This window comes from Myotis daubentonii, chromosome 11 (genome assembly GCF_963259705.1).
Source record: "Myotis daubentonii chromosome 11, mMyoDau2.1, whole genome shotgun sequence".
Taxonomy (NCBI): Eukaryota; Metazoa; Chordata; class Mammalia; order Chiroptera; family Vespertilionidae; genus Myotis; species Myotis daubentonii.
The window spans coordinates 74,205,697-74,229,158 of record NC_081850.1 but is presented as its reverse complement, the minus strand read 5'-3'; the positions used below and the strand labels follow the sequence as shown (position 1 = coordinate 74,229,158).

The 23,462-nt window shown below is 45.0% G+C and overlaps 1 protein-coding gene across 3 annotated transcripts in view; it reads left to right on the top strand.

Annotated features, from left to right (window-relative positions):
• The window catches only part of NR6A1 (nuclear receptor subfamily 6 group A member 1), a 176,310-nt gene that overhangs the window by 146,293 nt on the left and 6,555 nt on the right, over positions 1-23,462 (top strand). For 2 of the 3 annotated variants that reach the window (XM_059657987.1, XM_059657989.1), the window contains 6 exons: positions 3,729-3,784; positions 7,683-7,837; positions 9,135-9,362; positions 11,031-11,285; positions 21,307-21,428; positions 23,164-23,316. In XM_059657987.1, the coding sequence (XP_059513970.1) occupies positions 3,729-3,784; positions 7,683-7,837; positions 9,135-9,362; positions 11,031-11,285; positions 21,307-21,428; positions 23,164-23,316 (969 nt within the window). The remainder of the gene's footprint in view (positions 1-3,728; positions 3,785-7,682; positions 7,838-9,134; positions 9,363-11,030; positions 11,286-21,306; positions 21,429-23,163; positions 23,317-23,462) is intronic. The other variant, XM_059657988.1, reaches the window with a different exon arrangement.

Below are 23,462 nucleotides of genomic sequence, written 5' to 3'. Positions count from 1 at the left end.
TTTTCAAAACCTATAAAATTATACACCATAAATTTTACTGTATGTCGTGTTTGTTGGTTGGTTTGTTTATTTTTTAAAGTAACCTGGGTATGGGAGGAAATGCAGACTGTGACAAATAAATCTAACTGAAGGGAATGGGAAGAAAGGAGCTGACCTTGATAAAGCAGGTATTGATTTTATACTGTAAGGTGGAAGACAAAAAGAACCCCATACAAACAAAGCACCCTAGTTTGTAAATTTATTTCTCTCAGAGTTCTCACTACTTTATTTGGGAACTAGGGTTGAACTGACAAGTAAATAAATATATTGTAGATAATGAGTCAGATTTCTAACATCAGAAAAAGAAGTGATAAATCAGGAAAGGGGAAGGATAGAATGAAACCTCTGGTGCCAGATGGAAATCAGAGGGATCAACATGGACTCATGCTTAGGTGGATTGATAAAAATATAGATAGAAAGTGTGGAGATGCATGACTTGGTATACATATATATAGCTCTCCACTGAAAGTGGCTAAAGCAGTGATACCGCAGTAGCAATGAGCATACCTAGCACCCAGGCCTGGCTTCTAAATATCAATAAAAGGAGTCCTTGGAGAATTGATTGATTCTAGGACTGAGGCAGGGAAAATGTAAGGTGAGCCTGGATAGGCCTTGCCAGGTAGCTTAGTGGTTAGAGTGTTGAAAGAGGGCTCCCAGACAACCAGGTATGATTCTAACATAGGCTATGTATGTGGCTATGTATGTTTTCCCCTCCAAATACACAGCAGGAAAGACTCTGTTGCCTCCATTTCACAGATGAAGATACTAAGGCTCCAGCAAAGTTGAGAATGGAATCTTGGTTTTTTAACTCCTGTGTTTGGAGAAAAGAGGCTGGGGAGAGGGAAGGATTAGTTCCTGAGTACCTACTATATAAGCCAGGCTGTATGCTTGGTTCTTGAGCTGTATTGTTTTATATATAATCTTTACAATAGCCCATAAAAAAAGCTTCATTAACCCCTCTTTATTCTTCAGTAAATTTTATTTATTCTGAAGTCTTATTTATTCAGAGATGTGAAGAAATTTATCTATATGTGCAGACAAGGCAGAAACAGGATTAGACCCAAACTTGTCTAATTCTGAAGGATAATCTAAGGATACCATGAATGACGTCTGCTTTTAAGGAAAACGAACTTCCGGGCAGCCTTTCAGTTACCACAGGTACTGAGTGTTGTTATGATTGGAGCCCTCACCTTTTGAGGCAACCAAACCTTCCCCAAGGACTTTCTATATTCTTCATGGTAATTTTTTTTTTCAAGTAGGTATATTATAGTGAAGCTTGTTCTCATCCCTAGCTGGTTTGACTCAGTGGATAGGGCGTTGGCCTGCGAACTGAAGGGTCCCAGGTTCGATTCCGGCCAAGGGCACATGCCTGGGTTGTGGGCTCAATCCCCAGTGTGGGACGTGCTGGAGGCAGCCAATCAATGATCCTCTCTCATCATTTATGTTTTTTTCTCTCTCTCCCTCTCCCTTCCTCTCTGAAATCTATAAAGAAATTTTTTTTTTTTTAAAAAAAAAAAAGCTTGTTCTCATATGATGCCGTTAGTTTATCCCCTTACTCCCTCCTGCCGGGAGCCGGTCCATCCTTGCTGTTTCAAGGGACCTGGCATATATGGCATACTGTTCTTAATATGTTTGCTCACCTTCTTGGCGCTGTGTTTTAACCAAAGTCACCTCTCCGAGAAAGGTTGAATCCCCAGGTAGGGATTTTCCCCTGAAGTTAGGGAGGGAATAAAACCCCTCAACTAAGTGCCAGGCGGGTAATTAATCCCTTTAACTATGAACAATCATGCTTAAACTACATAATCTCTTCTCCCTGGAATGGAGATAAGAAACGCCCTAACCTTTGTAATAGAGATTGATAGGATTGAATCAACTGGTATAAATACAATTGTAACAAGACAGAAACACTCAGAACTTAGAACAGAATCAAGAAGACAGAACCTACACGGAGCCTACAGACAGAAGAACTTCGCTGGAGAGAGCATGCCGGAGGATCCTGGACCGGGACTGGCCTCGGAGCCTAGAGACAGAGCCTAGCGGGAGAACATGGCAAGGGATCCTGGACTGAACCTGACTACAGAGATTGGCAGGAGAACCTGACTGGAACCTGGACACTGTACCTGACTGGAGAGCCTGGACAGAACCTGGCTGGAGAACCTAGCGAGGGAACATGGCTACAGAACCTCGCTGGAGATCCGAAGCAGAACCTCTCTGGAGATCCAGACCAGAACTTGGCTGGAGATCTGGGCTAGAGATCCTGGCTAGGCTGCTGATCAACTGAACGCTGCCCCCGTGTCATTCCTTCTTCGCCGACTCCGTCTACGCCTTTGGGAACCCCTGGACCTGCTGGGGTTGGACCCCGGCACCCTCCAAACCCCCCTCCACAGTGGCCATCACGGATTTTTCGAAAATGTCAACCTGACCTCATCCTTTTCCTGCATTCTGTCATCCTCAGGCTCATCTGCTAAAGGGCATACTCTGAGCCTGGCATTCAAGGCTCTCTGTGATCTGGCCTCAGTTGGCCTCTCCAGCCTCATCTCTTGCTACCCTTCTCTCTGTCTCCTCATCCATCCAGATTGAACCACTTGGAAATTCCCAGAAAGAGCACTCCATGCTTACTTGCAGCTCGCAGCTTTTCTGTGTGCTGTTTACTCAGCTTAGAGACCTTTTCCCTGCCTGCATAAATCCTGATCATCTGTTAAGATTCAGTTTAGCAGTTGTCTTTTTTTAGGAAGCTTTTCCAGACACCAGAGGCTTTCTATAATTGCAAATTAGGGGTTTCTTCTCTGTGCCCCCGTAATAAGTGCTCCATCAATGATGATAGTAATAGTATTAGTAGTTGTAATTCTTAATGAGGTTAGTACTATTTAAAGGATGGGGAATATTTAAATTAAATATTTAAATCTAGCTTTTTTACAGTTAGAAAATGCTAAATAGCCGTAGCTGGTTTGGCTCAGTGGATAGAGCGTTGGCCTACAGACCAAAGGGTCACGGGTTCAATTCTGCTCAAGGGCACGTGCCCAGGTGGCTGGCTCGGTCTCCAGTAGGGGGTGTGCAGGAGGCAACCAATCGATGATTCTCATCATTGATGTTTCTATCTCTCCCTTCCTCTCTGAAATTAATAAAAATATATTTTGAAAAAAAAAGAAAATGCTAAATAACTTTTTCCTTTTGTTGAATCACCTGAGTGGAAAATCAATGGCAATGGAACTCTACTGACTGCCTTCATAGGGAGGAATGATGAAAGTCAATATTTTGATTAATTTTTTTAAAGTAAATAAAAAATGCATTCTTCTCATTCAACAAATGAGACTCAAACTTACACTGGAAATAAAAAATATTTGAGAATGAAAATATTCTTTCTATTCCTCTCCTGAATTTACCAAAGTCTTCAGATGTGTCATCCTGATGGGATATTTGTAACTGTGGGACTATTAATAATGCAGTCACGTTGGTTGAACATGTTGAATGTATAGAGGGTGTATAGTGTATACCCAGCACCTTGGGGCCCCAGAGCTATCTGCTATGAGGTAGCCTGGGATAAGAGTATGTGCTTTGAGGCCAGAAAGACCTGTGTTTTAATCTTGGCTTCACTAATTATTACCCTGTGCTTTTGGCTAAAGAAGTTCTCTTTTCATGCCTAGACTTCTGTGGGCATGCTTCTCACTCTTGCTTATGTTTTCTTTCAGCAATCAGAGAAGATGGCATGCCTGGAGGCCGGAATAAGAGCATTGGGCCAGTCCAGGTGAGTTCTCGGTCACACTCTGTGATCCGTCCTGGAAGCCCAGGGTTCCAGATATTTACCTTGATCCTCATCTGCTACTGGGATTGTGGGTTCATATGGTAGTTCTATTTTTAATTTTTTTGAGAAACTCTATACCATTTTCCATAGTGGCCACATCATTTTTACATTCCCACCTTAACAATGCACAGGGGTTCCAATTTTCCACATCCTATCCAGCATATATTTCCTGTTTTTTTTATCTTGATAGGTATGCCATGATATCTCATTGAGGTTTTGATTTGCATTTCAAATCACGTTGAACATCTTTTCATATACCTGTTGGCTGTTTGGATGTTTTCTTTGGAGAACTGTCTATTAAAGTCTTTTGACCATTTTTAAAAAAGGTTGTTGGTTTTTCTTTTTAATAATTTAGTTGCAGGAATTCCCTGTGTATCTTGGATATTAATCCTTTATCAGATATATGGCTTGCAAGTATTGTCTCATTCTGTAGGTTGACTGTTCACTTTGTTGACTGTTTCCTTTATTTTGCTGAAGTATATTAGTTTGATGTAATCCCATTTACCTATTTTTGGTTTTGTTGATTGTGCTTTTGGTGTCATATTCAACTGGCCGTGTAGTTCAGTTGGTTAGAGTGTCGTACCAATACGCCAAGGTTCCAGGTTCGATCATTCGTCAGGGTACTACAAGAATGCATAAGTAAGTGAAACCAATATCTCTCTCTCTCTCTCTCTCTCTCTCTCTCTTTTCCCCCCCCCCTTCCTCCCTTCCTCTCTCAAATCAATTAAAAAGTATTGCCAAGAAGCTTTTTCTTTGTGCTTTTTTAGAAGTTTTATATTTTCAGGTCTTATATTTAAACCTTTAATTCACATTGAGCTGATTTTTATGTATGATGAGATTCTAATGTCATTCGTTTGCTTATGGATATCCAGTCTTGGCATCTTTGTCAAAGATCTTTTGACCATATATGCATGGTTTATTTGGGGGCTCTCCTCTCTGTTCCCTTGGTCTATATGTCTGTCCTTATGCCAGTATCATACTGTTTTGATTACTATACCTTTGCAATATGTTTTGAAATGAGGAACTGTAAGGCCTCTAGCTATGTTATTTGGGGTTCTTTGGACTTCCATAAGAATTTAAGATTGTTTTTTCTATTTCTGCAAAAAACACCATTGGGATTTTGATAGGGATTGCATGGAATCTAGTAAACCTTTCAGTCTGTGAGCATAGGATGTCTTTTCATTTATTTATGTTTTTAATTTCTTTCAGCAGTGTGCAGGCTTTTCACCTCCTTAGTTAAGTTTATTCCTAAGTAGTTTATTCTTTTGATACTCTTGTGAGATTGTCTTCTTAATTTCCTTTTTGTTTATTCATTATTAGTGTAAAAGTACAACTGATTTTTGTGTGTTAATTTTGTATCCTGCAACTTTGCTGAATTCTTGTATTAGTTCTAACAGGTTTTTGGTGGGATCTTCATGGTTTTCTACCTAGAAGATAATGTTATCTGTAAACAGAGATAATTTTACTTCTTCCTTTCTGATTTAGATGTCTTTTATTTCTTTTTCTTGCCTAGTTGCCCTGCTAGGACTTCCAGTACTGTGTTGAATAGAAATGATAAGAGTGAGCTTCCTTGCCTTGATCCTGATCTTAGAGGAAAAGCTTTCAGTTTTTCACCATTGTATATGAGGTTAACTGTGGGCGAGTACCCTGTGTTGCTCTCCTTACACCTCCAAACTCTATTTAGAATCAAGGGAACTGATGTTAGAGAAACCTATTTCATCTGTCACTGCCTTTGACTTTTTGATACTGGGCATATAATTTTCCTTTTACTCTTTTACTGTTTCGAGGGTATGTAAGAAAGAGAGAGCTGTGATTTCCAAGTTCTTAACTGTGTTTAAGCATAGTTAAAAATAAGGGATAGAATTTCCATTTATTGAGCTCCTGTTATGCACCCACACTTTATAACTTATCTTAAATTAACCTCCCAAATCCATCTGACTCAAACCTGCATATTTCTTTACCGCAGCACTCTGTGAGGGAACCCTGAGCTATGAGGAAGGTTGTATTATCTGTAGTATCTGCTAAAGCGGAGGGAGCTAAGGCTTAGAGAACTTAAGTGACTTGCCCAGCAGTAAGTCTAATTGCATATGAGATTTGAACCCAGCTTCAAGCATTCCCAACATGTTCCATCCCCTGTTTAATGCATCAGTGATTTCCCAGTGTCCTATGGGAGAGTTGGGTGCAGGCTGACTTTGACTCCCAGCTGGAATAAGCTGATGTTACCAGGACTGGCCTTTTTTACCCAGCTCAAGTTATTCCATGTCCACCGCGCTCTCTTCTTGCTCTCACCACCATCACTGAGACTGCTTCAGTAGATATCTGTAGTTTGATGGCACCATCTGTCTTCACATGTCTTAAAAAATGCAAACAGTGATTTCAGTGTTTTAAGGACCTTAAGAGGAAAGGTTTTGGGTGTGTGTGTGTGTGTGTGTGTGTGTGTGTGTGTGTGCAACATGTGACTGAATAAAGAAAGACAACCCCTCCAATTCAATATGCAATCCAAACCATTTGAGACCAATCACTCAACTTGTACACCAGTTAAATGTTACTTGTTTTCCCTCCAATTCCTGTGTACTAGCTGTGCTTTCACTTCTAAATGCCACCTGTATTTATGAACAGCTCAAAGTTTCCTTACAGGCTCCTGGAGCCAAGAATTATGTGGGTATGAGTTAGACAGACTTAGGAAACAGTGTCTTCCCATTCTTTTCATAGGAACAAGAAATAAAAATGCACCTGGCCCTTCCTCCTCAGTACTCACTCTCCTTCTGCAGGCTGAGGTTAGCCAGTTAGGGCTAGGCACTTTATAGAAGTGTTTATTTACTCCCTATATGGTATAGCAGCTAAAGCATTGGACTGAATATTTGGATATTTTGGCCTCTTCCTCAAACTCCTGCCCAAGCATGGGCATGCCAGTGATCTTGGGCAAATCAATTCCTTTATCTGAGCTTTCTTACTACAAAGGTTTGTGGTCGATCCTTAATAAGTGAGCACTTGTTCAGTTATCCATCATGCATTTATTGAGTACTTAGTTATTTTTTTTTAAATCCTGTCATAGTCTCGGGTCTTATAGAGGATATTTTTATGCCTCATTACCATAAATGCTATAAAAATAACACTAATGATGAAGATATCATTGTCAGCCTTCCATAATTATTGCTATGGGCTAGGCCCTTTTCTAAACATGTGATCATGTATTAACTAATTTAATCCTTTGAGATAGATACTATTATTCTCTCCACCATATATATGAAGGATTTTAGGTTCAAATAATTAAATGACTTGCCCAAGATTGTACAACTAGAAAGTGGCAGAAGTAGAAACTAGATTAGAACAATGGTGGTCTGACTCTAGAATTCATACTCTTAACCATTATGCTATTTGAACCCTCTCTCAGAATGCATGGAATTATGAGTGGACAGAAAAAGGACCTAAAATTTTGTCTAGGTGTAGTGATAGAAGGATTCACAAAGAAAGTGACATTTGAGTTGGGTCCTGAAGGGCAAATAATACTTTATTATTGAAGAGGGTCAATTCAGAGGTAGGAAAGAATAGACTCAAGGACAAAGAGGAGTGATGAAGAACCCTACAGGCTTTATGGCTTGAGAGAGGTAAATAAGCAAGAGGAAGGCTATGGGGAACTATGGTGCTGGGAAGCAAGCAACCAGGCCATCCTAAATTAGTGATGAGCCTGGAGAATGGGGGTAGAGGGAAGTATGGGGGTATCTGCATTTCTCTTTAGAAGGTTTGGGAATCCCCATGAAGTTGAAATAAGTTCTCAGTCTTGAAGGAACAGAAGGAATCCTGAACACCCAATCTAACATGTATCAATTCCTTCTCAAAGATATCAGAGGAAGAGATTGAAAGGATCATGTCTGGGCAGGAATTTGAGGAAGAGGCCAATCACTGGAGCAACCATGGTGACAGCGACCACAGTTCCCCTGGGAACAGGGCTTCAGAGAGCAACCAGCCTTCACCAGGCTCTACCATGTCCTCCAGGTGAGCTCATCCCAGCATCATCTAGAGATCACCCAGAGAATGGGCCCACCAGGAACCGTTTGTGCTGGGCCTTCCTGCCAGTCTGTCCTAGTCACTGTGTCCTTACTTCCTCAGTCTTTTGGGGCAGGGCTCATCATTTCACAACCCATTTTTGCTAAGGACCTTGAAAATGTCAGGTCTCTCCTACAGACTGATAAATGCAACCTGGGTACATACATTCTTTACCTAACAGTATAACATTTTAAATGTAGCTGTTTTCTCTCATTTACTTTATCACTGAAATAAAACAAGCCACACTGAAGTTATAATTTCTCTGCCTCCGCAAGAGTTAAACGTTTCACTTTTTAAATTTTAAGAAATAGGGAAAACTTTTTAACCTAGTAAGACTTCCTGGAATACCAATTTGGCGACTTTTGGTTCAATAATGGTACCTTAAGTTAGTTGTGAAATACAGCCATCAGCTACCAGAGAAGGCATTCTTTCCCCAGAAATCTCTCTTACAGAAAAGGGATCAACAAACTGTCTATAAAAGCCAGGCAGTAAATATTTTAGGCTTCTCAGGTCTACAGTCTGGGCTCAACTACTCAACTATGCCATCATAGTGCAAAAACAGCCAGAGACAGTATGTCAGTGAATGCGTGGCTATGTCCCAGTAAGACTTAATTTACCAAAACGGGCCATGCGCCATAGTGTGCTGATCCTGTTACAGGAGGTGCATCTAGGTAAAACTATAGGATTTTTAAAAGTTGGTTGAGAGTGGCTATATTTCTCCAAAAACAGGTAAAAGAAAGATAAGAATCTGCCTTTCTCTTCATATTGTAACCTTTATTCATTCAGTTGTTCCTTAGTTTTTTCTTTCCTTTGAATGTTTGGGGAGTTGTTGCCACATGCCAGATTTGTTTGCTAAGTGCTGGCTTTGGTTTGTGGCCTGACAAGGCGTTAGCATGTCTCTTCTTCAGTTTTCTTAGCAGCAAAAACCAAAATACTCACCTTTATCATCATAGTCTGTTGGTATCCATTAAAAAGTCTCTAACCGTGGCACCTGTATGAAGAATTCATTTAGCCAATATTTACTCAATATCTACTTTGCCAGTTCCTGGGTGTCCAGTGGTAACCCATACGTACACACACAGAGCCCCTGTCTAGTAGAGGACAGGTGCATATAACCATTCATTATGTTCCCGGCTTGATGGAGACAGGCTGCATGGGCAAAGAACACCTGAGCCACCTTCTGGCTCATTCCCTTTAGGTAGGAAGTAGACCCTGCCAGCTTCTAACATGAGACTTTTCTCTCCAGTAGGTCTGTGGAACTAAATGGATTCATGGCTTTCAGGGAGCAGTACATGGGGATGTCTGTGCCTCCACACTATCAATACATACCGCACCTTTTTAGCTATTCTGCCCACTCGCCACTTCTGCCCCCACAAGCTCGCAGCCTGGATCCCCAGTCATACAGTCTGATTCACCAGCTGGTGTCAGCTGAGGACCTGGAGCCATTGGGCACACCCATGTTGATCGAAGATGGGTGAGTGAGCCCTGCCCTCTTTAGCCCTTGCAGCTTCAAAATGCTCCCTACCCTACGTCCACCTTCCTCCCTGGCTGCTTTGTCCCAGGCTTCAGAATATGTCAGGAATAGTGAGTGATGACTCAGTATTAGAGGGTGAATCTGTGCTTATCCTTGAAGTCAGTGGTTCCTCATTTTTCTCTTGAGCACCTTTTCTTATAGAATTGGGGCCATTTATCAATCCCTGGGGAATTAGGAATAAATGGCTTTTGTTTCTGCTTAGGCCTAGATAAGCCAGGCCCTGGTATGGGTCTGAGCACTTGAACGAGAGATGAGCTATAATTCTGGGTATAATCATACATCAAGTCTAGGCTCCTTAGCCAGACACTGAAGGCACCAACTGGTTATAGCCTATCTGCATCCCTAGCCAAAATACCCATGGAGCCTGGTGCCATGTGCTCTCTGCAGGCCTGGATGAATGGAAGAAAATACTCTTTCACTCCTCTGTCAGCTCTACCTGAGTGGATAATAGTTCAGCCTTTAGGCTACCCATTGCTGTTCCCATTACTCCTTTGGCCTGGAGCATGTGCTGTTTGAGTATTTCCAAGCTTAGAAACCCTCCAGAAGGTATCCTGAGGTTTCTTAAGCTAGTCTCTAATTTCAAAGAGGAAATTCAAATCTCTCCCTAGAAGAAGGCCACACAAAAAATTTATAAATCTGTACATGTGGGTGTGGGGAAGAGTCATGCCAAGGGGCCTTGAGAGAAAGCACACTGGGACCCCCGTGTCATCTGGCCCAGAGCTGAGAAATGTCCTGCTCTTTCCCTCCTGCCTTAGCTTAGAAGGGCTGAGCAACTCTGACGCTAGTGCAGTGGTTCTCAACCTTCCTAATGCTGCGACCCTTTAATACAGTTCCTCATGTTGTGGTGACCCCCAACCATAAAATTATTTTCGTTGCTACTTCATAACTGTAATTTTGCTACTGTTATGAATCGTCATGTAAATATCTGATATGCAGGATGTATTTTCATTGTTACAAATTGAACATAATTAAAGCATAGTGATTAATCACAAAAACAATATGTAATTATATATGTGTTTTCCGATGGTCTTAGGCGACCCCTGTGAAAGGGTTGTTCGACCCCCAAAGGGGTTGCAACCCACAGGTTGAGAACCACTGCTCTAGTGCCTGAACTTTCACCACCAGGGGGTGCAGTGAGAGCAGGAAAAGCTTCGGAACTTGTTCTGGTCTTTCTCAGCCATTTGGCACCAGGCTTATTTTTCTGCCAGACTGTATTAGGTGCACACCAGATTCCCCTAATGGAGCTGGAGCCCTCATTACCAAAATAGTGCAGGAGTGACTGGGAATTTTCTCTAACACATGAAGCATTAGTAGACGCCAACATTAAAAGTCATAATCCCTGGTAACTGCACACATTTCTAAGCCTCCGTTCCCCCTCAGCAACCTTTTCTCACAAAACTGCCTCTCTGGCCCTGAGTTTGCTGCTGGCCCCAGTCCTGCCTCTTTATCGGACTGAATTGAATGGAGCTGGAGATTCACAGGGATAGGCAAGGAACCCACTGCCAGAACCCCTTTGTGCCCTCTGTGCCCTAGGAGTTTCTTCTCCCTGTGCCCCCTTCCTCACCCTCTGGCCACTGGAAGTGACTTTCCCCTGTCTCTACTCCTTAGATATGCTGTGACCCAGGCGGAGCTGTTTGCCCTGCTTTGCCGCCTGGCTGACGAGCTGCTCTTTAGGCAGATTGCCTGGATCAAGAAACTGCCTTTCTTCTGCGAGCTCTCAATCAAGGATTACACGTGCCTCCTGAGCTCTACATGGCAGGAATTAATTCTGCTGTCCTCCCTCACCGTTTACAGCAAGCAGATCTTTGGGGAGCTGGCTGATGTCACTGCCAAGTATTCACCCTCTGATGAAGAATTACACAGGTGAGGACTGCTGGGGAGCAGTTCCCAAGCAACCAAACCATTGTCATCCCTACAAAGCAGTAGGCTTGCCTGGCGCTCCAAAGGATGAGCATTAAAGCCCTACTCTGCCACTGACCGGCTTTGTGACCTTGGTCAAGTCTCTGATCCTCAGGTCCTGAATTTATAGAATAGGATAATCATACAAATAACAAATGGGATAATTACAACCTCCCCACAAGGTAGTTCTGAGGAATAAATGATATTGTGCAGCAAATCTTAGCAGAGTGCTAAGTTATTTTTATCACATCTGGATTACTGAGGTAAGATCATGTATCTGGGAGAAACAAAAATCTAAACTTTGCTTATAAAGTGAGATAGAATTTACAATTGGAGAGTGAGACCTACTGTGTGCCAGGCACTGGGCTTGGCACTTTATATGATTGTCTTCCGTGTTTGTCACAGCCTCCAGCATGATAGGTATGGTTATGCCTATTTTATAAATGAGAAAACTAAAGTTCAGAGAGACCTGCCCTTGAAGGTTTTGGGTTTGAATCCTGAGCCTGGATTTGAACCTGTGCCTGTGCAAAGCTTAGGTTCTTTTACTGCATCTGAGATGCAGTGAGATCATAAGAGCATGGGACTGGGAGACTGTTGGTTCTCCTCAATGTTTTCTAGCATAAAGTCTCATCCCAGCTAGCCAGGATCCTTCTAACCTCCCTGTGTAGAGCAGGTCTTTTACTTACTCTGGAGACCTGGATCACATGGTGACACCCAAAATCAGGACAAGTGATCTGTTGATACAACTTTCTGGCTTATTAGTTTGTCCATATGAAAAATAAAGCTTAAAAAGACATGTTAATAATTTACCTTTATTGGACAATCCTCCTATATAATAAAACCCTAATATGCAAATCGACCGAACTGTGGAATGATAGGTTGCTATGACGTGCACTGACCATCAGGGGGCAGATGCTCAATGCAGGAGCTGCCCCCTGGTGGTTAGTGCACTCCCACAGGGGGAGCACCGCTCAGCAAGAAGCCGGGCTCACGGCTGGCAAGCACAGCGGCAGTGGTGGGAGCCTCTCCTGCCTCTGCTGCAGGTGGGCGGTAAGGAGCGAGGGTCCCCAGACTATGAGAGCCCCAGACTGCGAGAGGGCACAGGCCAAGCTGAGGGACCTCCTGCTCCACCACCCCCCACCCCCTGCCCACTGCATGAATTTTGTGCACCGAGCCTCTAGTTTAAAATAATGGAAGTCATAGGATTCGAGAGCACCAAGAAAGAGGGAAGAAAAGATGTCCTCATCAATGAAAGCTAGAGAGAGTAGGATTCCAGTCCCCACACTTTTCTACACAGGACTGGGGTGTACCTCCCTCTCAATCACGTGGCAAAAAGACAAGCTGAGACTTAGGCTGAAAGCAAAACTCCAACCCCCTCAAGCCCTGTGCACAGCAGAGGGAGGGAGTGTTGACTATCTTCCCTGTTTTCTAATATTTCCTTTTTAGTGATGCCTACTGGCTTCAGAATGATCTATAAATGGCATAGTTTTGAACCCAGCTGACACTTTGTCCTGTAAAAAGATACATCTAATTTTGAAAATGACCTAACCCCTTGTCTTGAGCCTCTAATTCATTGTTTCCAACAGATTCCTATCTCCTGCTCTGTAACTTGGGGCTGACTGAGTGTTTGGATAGCAGTTAGCCTGCTCTAATATATCAGGGTTTGCAGAGCTGACCAAGCAAGCCCTGTCCCCTGTTTGTCTGGAATCCACCAGTGCATCCTGGGATTGTCTACAAAGTGAGTCTGTGGGTTCTACTCCCTCTAGAGCAATGGCTCTCAACCTTCCTAATGCCGCGACCCTTTAATACAGTTCCTCATGTTGTGGTGACCCCCAACCATAAAATTATTTTCGTTGCTACTTCGTAACTATAATTTTGCTACTGTTATGAATCATCATGTAAATATCTGATATGCAGGATGTATTTTCATTGTTACAAATTGAACATAATTAAAGCATAGTGATTAATCACAAAAACAATATGTAATTATATATGTGTTTTCCGATGGTCTTAGGCGACCCCTGTTAAAGGGTCATGCAACCCCCAAAGGAGTCGTGACCCACAGGTTGAGAACCGCTGCTCTAGAGTGATGGGTGTTCCTAGGCCTTCTGCAGGTAGGCAGGGATCACTGGTCATGCAGGGCTCTCTGTGGCTTTGAGTTTCATAATGCACTCCATTCCACTGCACCCAATTCCTTGTACCTCAAGAGCAAGAGAGGGGCCAGTGACAGCCGAGTTAGTGAGGAAATGTTTATTTCCTAGGAAGGCTCCTTACCAAGGAGAATCTAGAGCTACATTGTCCACTAGTAGTAGCTGCTAATCTCAGGTGGCTTTTTAAACTGAAGTTAACTAAAATTAAAAAGTGAATTCTTTATTTGCACTCGTCACAATTTCAAGTGCTCAATAGCCACATGTCACCAGTGGCTATTATTTTGGAAAGTGCAGATACAGAATATTTTCGTCACCACGGAAAGTTCTGTTGAACAATGCTGACTCGAATACATGTTGCTACTGAGCTCTCAAGTGGGTTCAAGGATAAGAAATAGATTTGTTGTTAGGATTCTTACTCAATTATGGAAGCCTTCAATGGAAAATATTCGTGTTAAACTGCAACATGTTCTGATTCCACGCCCATTTACTGAGTACCTACTGTGTGTTGGGGGAGGAGTGTGGGAATTTCAGATGATGCAGACGTGGTTTTGGACTCTGAGGTGAGAGCCCCTATTCTTGGTATAGACACAGAGCAGATACAGTCTATAATCTCAGGTGATACTGGTGGAGTTTGAGGGGCAAGTGAAGATAGTGTACAAGCATAGACTAGGATTCCAGAGCGCCAAGAAAGAGGGAAGAAAAGATATCCTCGTCAATGAAAGCTGGAGAGAGTTCCAGTTCCCACACTTTTCTACACAGGACTGGGGTACACCTCCCTCCGACACACTCAATCACATGGCAAAAAGACAAGCCGAGACTTAGGCTGGAAGCAAAGATAGGAATCTGTAGGGAGTAAGTCCTCTACTTGCTTTATCAAAGAATGCTCCCAGAAGAAAAGACATTTGAGCTGCATCTTTAAGTGTGATTTTTCTTGGTAGATTATAGAGAATAGGAGGAAGGAGGACAGTAAAGCAAAGTCCTATAAGTTGTGGTCCTGGATAGTTGCTTTGTTCAGGGAGCCAAAAGCAGTCCTGTGGATTAGGGTATAGAGAGAATGTATTTGAGCACAGAGTAATAAGGGAAGAAATGACTGGAAAGAAAGGTACAGAAAAGATAGGTCATAAAGATGCTCAAATGCCAATCTAAAGAATTTGGATTTTATTGTGTAAATGGTTAGTATTAAGTCATAGGATACTTTTTTTTTAAGGCCACCAAAAATTTTGGTTGCCTCCCCCCCAGAAAAAATTGGGAGAGAGAGAGATAGTCATAGGGTACTTTTAAGTGGAGTAATTATATGGTCAGGTTGCATTTTAGGAAGCTCTGTGACTAAAGCTCAGGATGGATTGGTATGGACAAGGCTATCGGACGGTGGCTGGGTGGGAGGCTGTTCCTTAGCCCAGGGAAAGGAAAGCAAGGCCTGGACAAGGCAGCAGGGACTATGGGGATGGTGCAGCGCAGAGACAGGGAATGGCAAAGAGGCAAAGTCAGTGGGACTTCAGTGAGCAAAAGAGTTGGGGATACTGCCAGTCTCTTAGCCAAGATGATGGAGCCTGAGCAGAACAGGCTGAGAGATGAGCCACTCTGAATTTGATTTGGGGGTCAGTTGAATCTGAGATGCATGTGGAACTGCCCACGCGGTCTGAGGAAATGGAGCCATGAGAACCTCTGGAATCAAGTTCATCACTGTAAAGCAGTCCCCTCTCTGCTAGAAACCCAGGGTGTGGCATCTATAATTGGCCATAGCTCTTTCCTACCTTGCCAGCTTCTGCGCTATCCCACTCCCCCAAAATGCCTTTACTTTTGCACAACTTGAGTGCAAGTGAGTTCCTGCTGTCATGAAAAGGCTTTTCCCAGATGATGCATGACCACCTCCTTTTCTCTTCTCAAATATTGAATCAAATTTATGGTGCCCATTTTCCTTAATCAGGCTGTTATCAGACAGTGAGCCTGGGTGAATTTGATTTAAAGCAGATTGTAGCACCAGCCAGTGACTGCTCCCGGCCCTAATCAAGACTCCTTCACTCTCACGAGAAGATGCCTTGCACGAGATGGGCCTTAATGGGCACTTGTATCGCAGGAGCACTAGCGGCCCCTCCCAGATTCCCTGCTCAGACCCTGGCTATAACATTCAGGAAACACACGCTTTTCTTTTTGCTGCGATCATAGGAGCGCTGATGCTGATGCTATTAATAATGGTAATAGTTAAGAATTATAGGCTGTTGATTGTGCCAAATTCCATCTTACAAACATATTTTACAACATATTTTAGTCCTCACACCACCCTAAGAGGTTGCACCAATATTATTCCAGTTCCTCAGATGAGGTTCAGAGAGGTGAAAACTCAAGGCTAGGAAGCTAGAGAGAGCTGGAGTTGAGATTATTACCTAAATCTGTTGTGCTCCAAAACCCAGGCTCTTTGCCATTACCCTGTACTAAGTTCATTAACCTTCTCAATAGTGTGACTTTCTGGGGTGTGTCCTGGAGCTACAGTCTTACTTTTGCTCCTGTAGTCTGTGTGGGTGCTCACAGGCAGTTCCTCTAAGGTTGTGGCTGGTGACTGCTCCCGGGAGTTAGGTGCTTTTAGATGAATGAAAAAGGGACAGCTGGCCTCTCCGCCCCTTAATGGGACATAACTTATATAGTGTCAGCTTCAATTGCTGACTGAATGGTCCAGTGGTTTGGGGGATCCTGACAGGAATGTTTTCCTTGTCCTCGCATGCTTGTGTCATGGGAACCCAGAAGAAGAATGGATGTTTTTGTCCAACTTTCTGGCTTTGAATGCTGATAATTTGTAGACAGGGAATACAGGGGCGTTAGAACTGTGGAGTGGGCAGATGTGGAGGAGGCACGGCTGCAGGAGAAAGCCGGCCCATGAAACAGAGAACAATTTGTTTATCAAGGGGTGGGATGCGGGTGTGGAGGAAAGCTTTGCAGTCGGGCTGTGGATAGTGAGTGGGGGCTGCTGGGCTGGCTGCCATTCCCCACCACTGCTGCGGGTCCATGGTGGTAGCTGGTCCTGAGAAATCTGGAAAAGAGATACGTGCTTTCCCCGAGAGAAAGGGCAGAGCTGGGGCATATGCTCAGGCCAGACACTCAGGAGCTCCTTTGTGTCTGTTAGTTCAAGACTCGGCCAGGAACCAGGTTGGCGCTCCTGGCTAGGGGTCTGGCTGGTAGCCACACACCTGCAGGTGCTGTAGTGCCAGAGTGAGCCCTTGGGGCAAGAGGTTGCTGATTGAGGGCGAGTGTTATCTTTGCTTGCTACACTGCTCGGCCACCAGACAGATGCTGACACTGGTGCTCAGCCTACACCCCCCTTTTGTATACCCTACCCCATGCCATCCCTGCCTCACCCCTCCAAGCAGATACTAGAGGGAGTTTGCACTAAAGACCTTTTCCTCCCCAGAACAGAAGTAGCCAACCAAGTACTGTGATGAGGAGGGATCCTCACTCCTGGGCACAGTGCATCACGGAAGCCCTGCAAGGCAGTTCTGGGTGGGGCCCTGCCTGAGTTCCTGTGGGAACACAGAGGCCCTGTGGTAGTTACCAGTTAAGAGCAAGGCAGTCAGGGAGTAGACAGTGTAGTGCTGAGAAAATGGCAGGTTTGGAATTAGAAAACTTGGGTTTAAACCTTGGCCCACCACCCCTTAGTTAGTTACTGTGTAACCTTGGGGAAGGTACCTCTCCTGCTTCTTCTCCCCAAACTTGAGGTGATATTACTTATCTCACAGGTTATTAGGAGGGTAAAATGTAAGAATGCAGTAATCTCTGATCCTTTGTTTCCACTGTGAACAAGGAAGATGTTAGCATCCATTTTGGGAATTTGTTGGGAATATCCACTGGAATACATATGTAGACTATTTAACAAAGGGCCTGGCAAGTAGCAGTCAATCAACAAATGGTGCAGTGGTAGATACGCTTATTTACAGTGGTTATTCAAAATACTAGTATTGAAAAAAATCCGCATTATTAACCAGTACACCTAGTAAATTTGCCTTATCAGCCAGCCTGGGAAAATATCATCTACACTAATAAAAGAGAAAAATGGTAATTGGCGTATGATGATACCCTTTTCATTGGCTAATCAGGGCTATATGCAAATTAACTGCCAACTATGATTGGCAGTTAACTGCCAACTAAGATTGGCAGTTAACTGCCAACAAGATGGCGGTTAATTTGCACATGTAGGCACAATGCAGGGAGGCGAAAGGGAAAGCAGGAAGAAACCCAGGGGGGAGCTAAGAGCTGGGGGGCAGGGCCCTGGGGCCGCCTTTGCCCTGCCCCCCAGCCATGACCGGAGAATCAGGCGCCTTTGCCGCCCTGGCCAGTGATAGCAGGAAGTAGGGGTGGAGCCAGCGATGGGAGCTGGGCACGGTCGAAGCTGGCAGTCCCAGGAGCTAGGGGTCCCTTGCCTGGGCCTAAAGTGGAGCCCACGATCGCGGGGCCGCTGCAGCTGCGGGTCCCCGCTGCCCGGGCCGGACGCCTAGACCAGAGGCATCCTGCAGGGGCAGGGGCGGAGCCTGTGTGATCGCGGCGCCCCCCGCTGCCACTGCAGATCCCCACTGCCCGGGCCAGACGCCTAGGCCAGAGGCGTTAGGCCTGTGCAGGGGCGGAGCCTGCAACCGCGGGCAGCTGGGGGTCCCCTGCCCAGGCCTGACACCTCTGCCAGAGGCCTCAGGCCTGGTCAAGGGGCCGACCTGGTGTTTGGTGATCGGAGGGTGATGAGGGTCAAGTCCTCTGGCCGAGGCATCAGGCCTGGGCGGGGGGCTGAGCCGGGGATTGGGGGGATATGATGGTCCCCTTGCGCAGGCCTAAAGCCTGGGTCAGAGGTGTCAGGCTTGGGCGGGGGGTGGAGCAAGTGATCAGAGGGAGATGGGGGTCCCCTGCCCAGGCATGATTCCTGGGCCAGAGGCCTCAGGCCTGGGCGGGGACCAGAGCCAGTGATCCGGGGGAGATGGGGGTCCCCTGTCCAAGCCTGACACCTCTGGCGGAGGCGTCAGGCCTGGGCTGGGGGCAGAACCAGTGATGGGGGGAAATGAGGGTCCCCTGCCCAGGCCTGACGCCTCTGTCAGAGGCGTCAGGCCTGGGCAAGGGGCCGATCCTGCGATTGGAGGGTCATGGGGGTCAACGCCTGAGGGCTCCCAGTATGTGAGAGGGGACAGGCTGGGCTGAGGGACACTCCCCCCCACACACACCCAGTGCACGAATTTCGTGCACCGGGCCCCTAGTAAAGTCATAAAAGCCGTTGGGTCAGAGAGAAATGGAGTCAGCCATCGAACTTCAGATCAGCAGACTGAAAGAAACACCAGCTCAGACTGACAAGGAGCCTGACCTCGAGGTTGAGGGTCAGAGATCCGATTGGAAGGAGCTGCTGCTGCGGCTCCCCTTGGTGCTTGAGAAGTGCAGGTGCCGCTGGCCCCAACCAGAGCCAGGCTTTCCCCAGGGAAGAAAAATGGTCGGCTTGCCTCAGAAGCCAATCCCTTGCAAAGCCTACAAAGTCAATGCAGAAAGTAATAGTACGTCCCCAGGTGTCCTGGACTCTTCCCAGTTAGGACCTTCTTGCCTGGCATGGGGCTGTATGATTATGTTCAGTACCAGATCTGAACACAATTACCAGGAAGCAGCCTTAGGCTGAGCATCTCTGTGGCTGAGATGCATCTAAGACCTGTCTGGAATGCTCCTTGGCCCACAGTCCAGCCCACCTCTAGAAGGGTGGAGGCTGGCCTGACCCCAGTTTTCATAAATGCTGGCTTTCCCATTATGCCTTCCCCTCCTTGGTTTGGTGATATTTCCATCTCTGTTATGAGACACTAGGGGCCCAGTGCACGAATTCGTGCACTGATGTGGTTCCTCAGCCGACTTGCCCAGTCCCAATCAGGGCTGGCCGGCAGGGGGAGGAACCAGGGGAGGTTGGCTGTGGGAGCGCACTGACCACCAGGGGGGCAGCTCTTGCATTGAGCGTCTGCCCCCTGGTAGTCAGTGTGTATCATAGTGACAGGTCGTAAAGGTCACTTAGGCATATAAATATATATATTTTTTCCCTCTATGACCAGGGTATTAGTCCCCTATCCTGGCTCTCCTTTGCCTAAAACTTGGTCTTTCCTCAGGGAGCTTACACTTAATGTAAAGAAAGGAGTTTTGAGTCTTCTCTGCCAGTGGATGTCACCTTAGATACCTGAAAAACCAAGGCCTTGGGAAATTGGTTCTGGTTCCAAGTTATAGTTCTGCCACCACCTAGCTGCATGCTGTGGACCAGTCCCCTCTATTCTTTGAACTTCAGTTTCTTATCTGTACAGGGGTGATGATAATCTCATCTCACCTGTGGGCCTAAGGAAGTTAAATGAGATAATGCACACAAAGTGCTAGCACAGAGACTGGCCTGGCACGGAGGCTCAGTTAACGCTTCCCTCCCTCCCTAGCTGAAGTCAAGGATGCCAATAAAACATGTCACTGTGCATACCCTCAGCCCTGCTGGAAGCAGTGAACCTACAGTAGTACAATCAGCAGCTTTTTCTACATTGTGGCTGAGGCTCGCATAGAGTCACAAGGCAGCTGCCACTGAAACTGAAGCTGCATCTCAACAGTAGCAGTATATTAATGATGTCATATTTCTCCACACTTACATCCCAAACTCCTTTGTCCCTTGTTACCTGAGCAGGCATGCACTATTATTGTACAGAGGAGGACCTCAAAGTTTAGAGGGCTCAAATTACTTTCTAAGGGTCAGAGCTTTTTTTTTTTAATCCTCACCTGAGGATATGCTTTTATTGATTTTAGAGAGAGGCAGGGAGAGAGAGAGAAATATCAATGTGAGAGAGAAACATTATTGGTTGTTTGCCATACATGCCCCAACGAAGGATCAAACCTGCAACCTAGGTATGTGCCCTGATTAGGAATTGAATTCACAACCTTTTGGTGTACAGCAAGCATGTCAGACTCGCAGCCTGCCGGCCGCTTGCAGCCCACAACAAATATTTTTGCGGCCCAGCCAATATAACGATATATAAGAAACGTTTTAATAAAAATTTCATAACTTAATTTTTACAATATCGTTATACATAATTATTAATAACGAACTACAACATTCGCTAATGACTGATTACTAATAATCGTGTTGCATTCATTTTCCTTATGTGCCTTATGCGCAGGCGCACCATTTCTCTCCACTAATACTCGCAGCCAATTGCCACGTCATTAGTCTTGTACTGACTTGTTTGGTGTGCAAAACAGGAAATACTTCGCTTTCAGAGAACAAGAAAAATAGATTTATTTGTGTTAACGCTTATTGTGCAGTTATTTAAGTGTCTGGTAAGTTAATGTTCAAGAAAAAATATTAATTTTTATTAAAATGTTCTATTATTTTATGTTAACAATTGTTTATTTCAGCCCTTTATATTCAGCATGTCTCTATCGAAATAAACCCACGTTTCTATGAAAATTGAAGCTTTTGTTTTTTTGTGGCCCACATAAACTTAAACCTTGTTTATTTGGCCATGTTAGCCTTTGAGTTTGACATGCTTGGTGTACAGGATGACGCTCCAAGTAACTGAGTCACCCGGCCAGGCCAAGGTCTCATAGCTTTTACACGATGGAACTGGATTTAGATTTGATCGACCCTATCTGACTTTAGGAATAACAGCTTGTATGAGCTGCCTTGCGTGGCCTCTAGACAAACCAGGGATCCCCTGTTCTTCACTAATAGTTCTGGATTCCATTTCTCCCGAGCTCAGCCTCTTTCCTATGTCAGATGCCTTACAGAGCTGTCAGAAACCTGCCTTCCCTGGCCTGACCTCTGCTGGCATCAGAGCCCACTGTTAACACCTGTGTCTGTTCCCCAGATTCAGTGATGAAGGGATGGAGGTGATCGAGCGGCTCATCTACCTGTATCACAAGTTCCATCAGCTAAAGGTCAGCAATGAGGAATATGCTTGCATGAAAGCAATTAACTTCTTAAATCAAGGTGAGTGCTTGGGTGTGTGAAGAAGGGGCCCTTTTTTTTGCCAGTGAACATTTTCCCTTACGTTTCATGCCCCCCTTTCCCCTCAGGACTGTCACACAGAATGTGACACCCCTTATGGGTACCAGTCTTAGAGGGCCTATCAGCATTGTGCCCCTCTGTAGTGCAGGGCATGCTTTGGGTTTTTTCTTCAGACCTAAATGCCACAGTCTCTATAACTCATAGCAGAAGGAAGAGGATTCGCTTTGTTTAGTCATTTTCAATGCATTCAATGCAGACACCAAGGACAGAACATGCGTCATTTAAAATATGTACCAAGTTTGCCAGTGACTGAAGAAGAGCAGAGTGACTGATGAACCTATTGGAGATAAGGCCTCTGCGACAGGCTGGCATGCTTCTGAGTCCCCTTCAGGGCAGAGTGGGGTTCACCAAAGCTCACACACACATATCAAGCATGGCTTTTAACTAGAAGTATGCTGGATGTGATTAACGTGGAGTATTACCTGCTAAGTGTGGCTTGGTAGCTGCTGGTAAGCAGAGTACAAAGGAGAATTTGTGTTCTCTTTTTTCCAAAGCAGCGTGCGAGTGCTCTGCTCTGAGTAGAGCTGGGCTCTTTTGCTGCCTGTGACATTGAAGTGCTCTGTTTATAGTCAGTTGCCCCGTCCAGAGATTCTCGGCCCACCTCTTTGCTTACTTCCCCCCGCACCCCCAACACCTCCTCCTGCTTCTGCACCATTCGTACATTGATCTGTGTGCCTCCCAGAGGCCAGGCCCTGTGGTGACCATTGAAGACATTGAAAAATAAAATAGATTCCAGGTTCCTGGCTTTAAGAATATACTCTGATGGCATGTGACACATTACTGGAGCCTCAGATTGGGGGAGAGAAGTAGCACCTACTTGGAGGAGGAGAATTCTAGTTGGGCCTCAAAGGCTGGGAAGGATTTATATGTAGAACTAGAGGCCCGGTGCACAAAATTCATGCACTCTGGGTGTGGGGGTCCCTCAGCCCAGCCTGCGCCCTCTCACAATCCAGGAGCCCAACTTCTGGCTGAGCAGCGCTCCCCTTGTAGGAGCGCACTGACCACCAGGGGTTAGCTCCTGCATTGAGTGTCTGCCCCCTGGTGATTGGTGCGTCATAGCGACCAGTTGTTCTGCTGTTAGGGTCAATTTGCATACTACCCTTTTATTATATAGGATATCCATATATATTATATAGGATATCTATATATAAAAAAGGGGTTAGGTGTGTGTGTTTAAAGAAATGAGAGAGAACTCTATCTAGAGTAGTAGGAGCAGAAACCCAGGAGACCATGTGAGTATATGTACAAGCATAAATGTCTAGGTGTCATCAAAGTTCCTGATTGGCTCCAGCAAAGGGCAAATTTAAAGATACTGTGAAGGATAAATTAGGAAAGGTTGATTGTCAGATAGTGAGTGGTTCAGCATCAACTGGTGCCTATTTGTTTCAAGCCCTGTACTGGGAAGCCAGGTATGAAGTTGAGAAAGATACCACTTAGTTCTCAGGGGGCTCAGTCTAGTGATTGTCCTGTGTATTTTTTATTCTTTATCTGCTTCTCTCCCCTCATTTAGAACTTTGTTCCTCCATGTCAAAAAGAGAACAGATCCTCTATGTGGCAATGTTTAATAACTTATAACTGAAATACGTATCTATTCCAGGAGTTGGTGTTTCCTCCACATTAGAAAACACTCTCCTATCCTGTGTGGTTCTCTTCCCAGATATCAGGGGTCTGACCAGTGCCTCCCAGCTGGAGCAGCTGAACAAGCGATACTGGTACATCTGCCAGGATTTCACTGAATATAAATACGCACATCAGCCGAACCGCTTTCCTGACCTCATGATGTGCTTACCTGAGATTCGGTACATTGCAGGTAACATTCTGGGTGCTGGCTTTCCAACCCTTCCTTGCTTCTCTTAGCTTGTGAAGAGAATGAGGCAAGCAGTGTTTTCAGATCCTCATTCCAGGCCCAAGACCAACTGCATAAAAGCAGTCCTACCCTTGCCCTCGGTTTCAGTC